Raw genomic sequence first — 5,263 nt, forward strand, 5'->3', positions numbered from 1 at the left:
AGGAAGCCAACAGGCGTGCTTTTGCCACGGTGTGCTCTCTCCAGGATGAAACCTGCAGGTTTGGGTGGATTGGAGCCAGCGCTGTCTGGGGATTGGACATAAATAGTGTCCGCACTGTTCCTTTCCTTCCACGTAGTGACAAGGGGCTACACACACTCCCACCGTCAGCACCCACTCATCGGCCACCCTCCACGCCAGTGTTGCTACTTGTTGTCAGATCTGCTCACTGCCCTGACTGGCCATTTCCCTGTGTCAATCGGGGTTCAGTTCAGAAAACAGGATATTAAGTGATTTTCAGAATCACGGGAAGAACTGAAGAACTCGACTCTAAAGGGTGTTTCCAGAAACCACTCGCAAAACCACGTTAGAACTGTGCTGCCACGGGAGCTGCGGGAAGCTGGTGCCACGGTGGTCCCCAGAGCCACCCACCCTGTCCCATCCACACCCCACACGGCAGCAGGGTGGCTCTGCATTCTCTCTCTCTCTCTCGGAGTTGAGAGCCTCTCTCTCCCCCCCCCCCCCCCCCCCCTCCACACACAACTCCAAATCCAGTTCCCGCTCCTCTGATTGGTAGAACCTAAATCACAACCGGGTCCTTAGCTGCAAGGATGTCTGGGAAATGTAGTTTTCAGCTTTCCTATTTCTGCCCACAGAGAGTTGGGATGAAGGTGGAGTCGACTAACCCACATGCCCTCCGCACACTCACAATGCAAAGAGCTGGCTTCTCCATCTCCTGTCAGTGAGCTATGCTCCAGCTCCACCACCCACCCAGCTCAATGCTTCATGTGACATACAAAACCAAGGCAGGATATATATGTAGGGATAACCATATGTCGTGTGCGTGGATCAGAGCTTGGCAGCAGATCTCGGGAACCAGTGGGCAGTGCGCAGGTTGGGACCTGCTGGTCCCTTGGCACGCCAACGTGACTCCAAGATGGGCAGCTAAGCCATCTGCAGAGCAGACCTTACTCCTCTCTGATTCCCTCCTACTGCAGAAGGAATTCTGAGTTAGCCACGCCTTGGCTTTCTTTCCCGGGCCTTTGCGTTTCAGTAGGAGTGATTCCCCGTAAGGAAATTTGTCCCGGGGGGGCACGAGGGGGGTGGCAAGGACCATGTGCTCCAAACGAGAGGTCCCTGTGGCACCAGAGGCAGCTCCAGAAAGTCAAGGTAAGAGGAGTGTGGTGGGGGCAGCGACCTGAAAAGCAGTGGGGCTAGATAATGCCCCAAGTTCTTGCATATACAAAGCAAGGATGCGGCTTTGATGGAGATGGCAGGTGTAGGCTTAGAGTAATAACAATAGCTTTTCTCCACACTTCATCCACCTGAGTGAGGCTGGAAAACACATGCACTGTCTGTCTCAGAATGAGAAGCCCCCCTAACCCTGTAGGTAGTAGCTTTTGGTGGGGGTGCTGATGAGGCCCAGTTAAAACATTCGACTGATAGAGGCCTCTGGGCCCGGGAAGGGGAGTGTGGAGGGACACAAGACAGATGACCGGCCCCCGGACCCCACCATTTCCCAGCTCTGTGACCCTGGGAGAGTTACTCCATCTGTCTGAGGTGTGGCTTCTGTGTATGACAAACAGAAATGTTAATAACTTAGCCATAAGCTTGTCGTAAACGTGAAATGAAATAACACGTCTAGAGCCCTACAGCAGATGTCAGAGCCCCACCTAGGCCCTGGGCCACCTGAGAGGTCACCTGTAAACAGGGCCCATACACACCCACAACTTCCGGTGTTCTCTGCCCAAGGGTGTTCTCTGGCCCTGGGAGTTAGCTTGCCCCTTTCACAGAGCAGAGCAAAGTGCTGGTAAATCGAGCCTCCAGGAAAGACCCCCAGTGAAGGGAGGCACTCACCTTGCTCACCCCATTGGCACAGTTCTGAGGTGCTGCCCTCAGAGGTGACTCCATCATCAGCACAACCTCCAATGGCTTTTCTCTTTTCCTTGCCCCACTTCCTACTTCCTTATTGTGCTTCCTGGAATCACTTCCAAACGAACTCATTGCACCCCCAAATCCTTGTCTTAGCACCTGCTTTTGGAGAACCCAAACAAAGACAAGAATCGAACCCAGTGCCTGGCTCCTTACAATGTGCCCATCAACAGCTCCATACACGGTTCCCCATCGGAACATACAACAGAGATTATCTGAGAGGCAACTTCGTCAATTCTCCCAAGGGAGGTGCATAGTGAGCGCCATTCTAGATGCATGCAGAAGACATTAGTTCCTTACCTATGGTGAGTGCCTTAGGGCATCTGGGCTTCATCCTCTTGCAGAACGCCACCTGTGAACAGTGCAATGACGGCACCTCTCTCATAGGGCCGATGCAAACTCTCAGAACAGTGCCAGGGTCACAGTAAGTTTTCCACGAGGTTAGTTACTGTCATCATCCCCACGGGTTGTGGAGGAGAGAGTGGTCATTGTCCATCCCCCTCCTTTAGTAATCAGAACCCCCACAGTGGCTGCCCTGCCTCCCTTACAAATGCGTGGGTCCCGTGCCTGAGTGCTAACCCACGGGAGAAGCGATGCATGCAAGTTCTGCATCATATCCTTACAAAGAAGCTGCTTGGCCTCCATCCACCCCTTGTCCCTACGTGGTGGTGATACATGGTGGTGACTAGAGTAGCTGCCTTGGTATCAAAGATGGCAGTCTCATGTGGAGCCACCCCATGAGCGAGTCTCACTGTTCACTTCATGGCTGCTGTGTGGCAGAGAAATAAGGCCCATCTTTCCCTCTGTGTTTTAGGGGTTTTTGTTCCAGAAGCTTATCCTCACCTGACCGGTCCAGCCCAAAGGTGGGGTCAAGGACTGTGACTTTCTTCCTTCTTTTGTTTTCTTTTTCCATTGTGCCCACCGCGTGCCCCGCACTATGCCAGGAACCAAAGTCCCAAAATGGAAAGGGTGCAGACCAAACACTAAGGAAATCAAAGTGTAATGAGATAAAGGCAAATATTTTCTCTTTATTTACTTACTAATTTGAGAGAGAGAGACATTAATTTGTTGTTCCACTTATTTATGCATTCATCACTTGCTTCTTGTACGTGCCCTGATGGGGGATCAAACTGGCAACCTTGGCATAGCAGAACGATGCTCTAACCCAGTGGTCGGCAAACTCATGAGTCAACAGAACCAAATATCAATGGTACAACGATTGAAATTTCTTTTGAGAGCCAAATTTTTAAAACTTAAACTATATAGGTAGGTACATTGTTATTAATTTAATTAGGGTACTCGTAAGGCTTAGGAAGAGCCACACAAGAGCCGCATGTGGCTCCCGAGCCGCAGTTTGCCGACCACTGCTAACCAACTGAGCTCCCTGGTCAGGGCCTAAAGGCAAATGTTTTCAATCTTCTGTGATAAATGCTCAAAGAAGTGCTGTGGAGGCAAGAAGAGGAAGCAGTTACCTCAGGACTGAAAAGGTATGGAAGTGGCCAGGCCACAGGGGAGGGAGTGGGATGGTAATGGGGAGCCTTCCAGGGAGGGGGAATGGCATGTGAGAACTCATGAGACGGCGGGACACATGGGGCATTTGGGCAAGACAAGCTCTACGTCCAACTTTCCCATTCACTTGCCATGGTGCTCACTTCAACTTCCCGGGTCTCTGCAGTTTGAAAGTGTGCAAAGAAGAATCAAATCCCTGTCTGATTTAGGCCCAGGGTGCTGTAAGGCATCAGCGATGGACCATTCTGAAGAGCTATGACACAGTGCAAATGCTGGTGAGTGGCAATGTCACTTACAAAGCCTGGTTTGGGACATTTTTGCTGGTTGATTGTGCTCCGTCTCCTGAGAAACAGGGTCAGGCTCCCGGAGAACAGGCATTGCTGGAGGCTGGCAGAGGCTCTGGAAGTTTCCACGAGGAAGGCCCACTCCCTTGGAAAGTGGTTCAGCTTTCTTCCCATGTGGGGCAGTGACCATCCAGCGCCTTAAACATGTGGCCGAGCACGAGGGCTCGAGGGCAGAGAGATACAAACCAGGGAACCAACCTTACAGAAAACACTCGGGTTTTGAGAACACTCGGAAGAGGCGAGAGCTGTTCTCAAACACAGGATGGGTCACAGCGGCAAGAAGGTGGTCCTAAGGCAGTGATGGCGAACCTTTTGAGCTCGGCGTGCCAGCATTTTGAAAAACCCTAACTTAACTCTGGTGCCGTGTCACATATAGAAATTTTTTGGTATTTACAACCATAGTAAAACAAAGACTTATATTTTTGATATTTACTTTCTATATTTAAATGCCATTTAACAAAGAAAAATCGACCAAAAAAATGAGTTCATGTGTCACCTCTGACACGCGTGTCATAGGTTCACCATCACTGTCCTAAGGAGTTGACTGGGGCCACTGAGCAGAAGTTACAAGGTCCCTCACCACCCCCCAGGAGAGCTGGGTTGAACTACCACTCAGTATATTCAACATTAGCCATTCAATGCGTTTCTCTGTGCCCGGTGCTGAGCACTGTGTAAGCAATGCAGACAAAATGTTATTCAAATAAATGTAGAGCTATCTGGTACAATGACAAGTCATGAAGGCACACTATTGGGTTGTCAGACCGGGGTCCTGAGCCGGGTGGAGGAAGGATGGCTGCTGTGCGAGGATTGGCAGGGACCTCGGCTCTCAGTGGAGGAGCACGAGGCCCAGAGACCAGGAGTCTCTTGCCCAAGACTCACAGCAACTCGGTGGAGCCTCGAGTGGTGGTGAATCAGCCAAGTCCCCCTGCCAACTCCTGGAAGCCAGATGCCTGCCTCGTAGCCAGACTTACTAGCTGTGAGCAGCGTGGGCCCCCGGGGGTGAGGATGGGGGTGGAACGAACTGCGGCCGGACCCCCAGAGGGTGGAGCAAGGGGCAGGGCGGTCGGATGACGTCATTTCCGGGGTGGGGGTATATAAGCGGTAGCGGGCGAGCACGCCTCTGCTGTTGCTACTGCAGTGTCGGAACTCTGTGCAGGGAGGCTGGTGGGTGGACCGACAGACGGACGCACACAGACCCTGCGACCCCCATCCCCGCTCTAGCGCCTGCGGTAGCCCGTCCCGCACCGCCCGTCCAACCACCCTGCGCCCAGGTGCCCACAGTGCTCGGCGTCCCGGGTTCGCCATGCGCTCCGCGGCGGTCCTGGCGCTTCTGCTCTGCGCCGGGCAAGGTGAGCGGAGTGTGGGGGAGAGAGTCCTGGGCGCCCCTCTCGCTCCGGCCCTGCCTGCCCTGCGTCCAGGCTCCGCGCAGCGCCCGCGCCCCTCGGTCCCTCCCCTCCGCGCGGCGAGTTTCAGCACCGCGG

At 53.2% G+C, this 5,263-nt stretch overlaps 1 protein-coding gene across 1 annotated transcript in view; it reads left to right on the plus strand.

Annotated features, from left to right (window-relative positions):
- The first annotated feature begins 4,863 nt into the window (after positions 1 to 4,863).
- CHGA (chromogranin A) overlaps positions 4,864 to 5,263 on the plus strand; it is a 10,700-nt gene continuing 10,300 nt past the window's right edge. Inside the window, exon 1 of the mRNA XM_015566447.1 lies at positions 4,864 to 5,131. Within this exon, the coding sequence (XP_015421933.1) occupies positions 5,086 to 5,131 (46 nt within the window). The 5' untranslated portion in view covers positions 4,864 to 5,085. The remainder of the gene's footprint in view (positions 5,132 to 5,263) is intronic.

The sequence above is a fragment of the Myotis davidii genome, unplaced genomic scaffold, assembly GCF_000327345.1.
Source record: "Myotis davidii unplaced genomic scaffold, ASM32734v1 scaffold1703, whole genome shotgun sequence".
NCBI lineage: Eukaryota > Metazoa > Chordata > Mammalia > Chiroptera > Vespertilionidae > Myotis > Myotis davidii.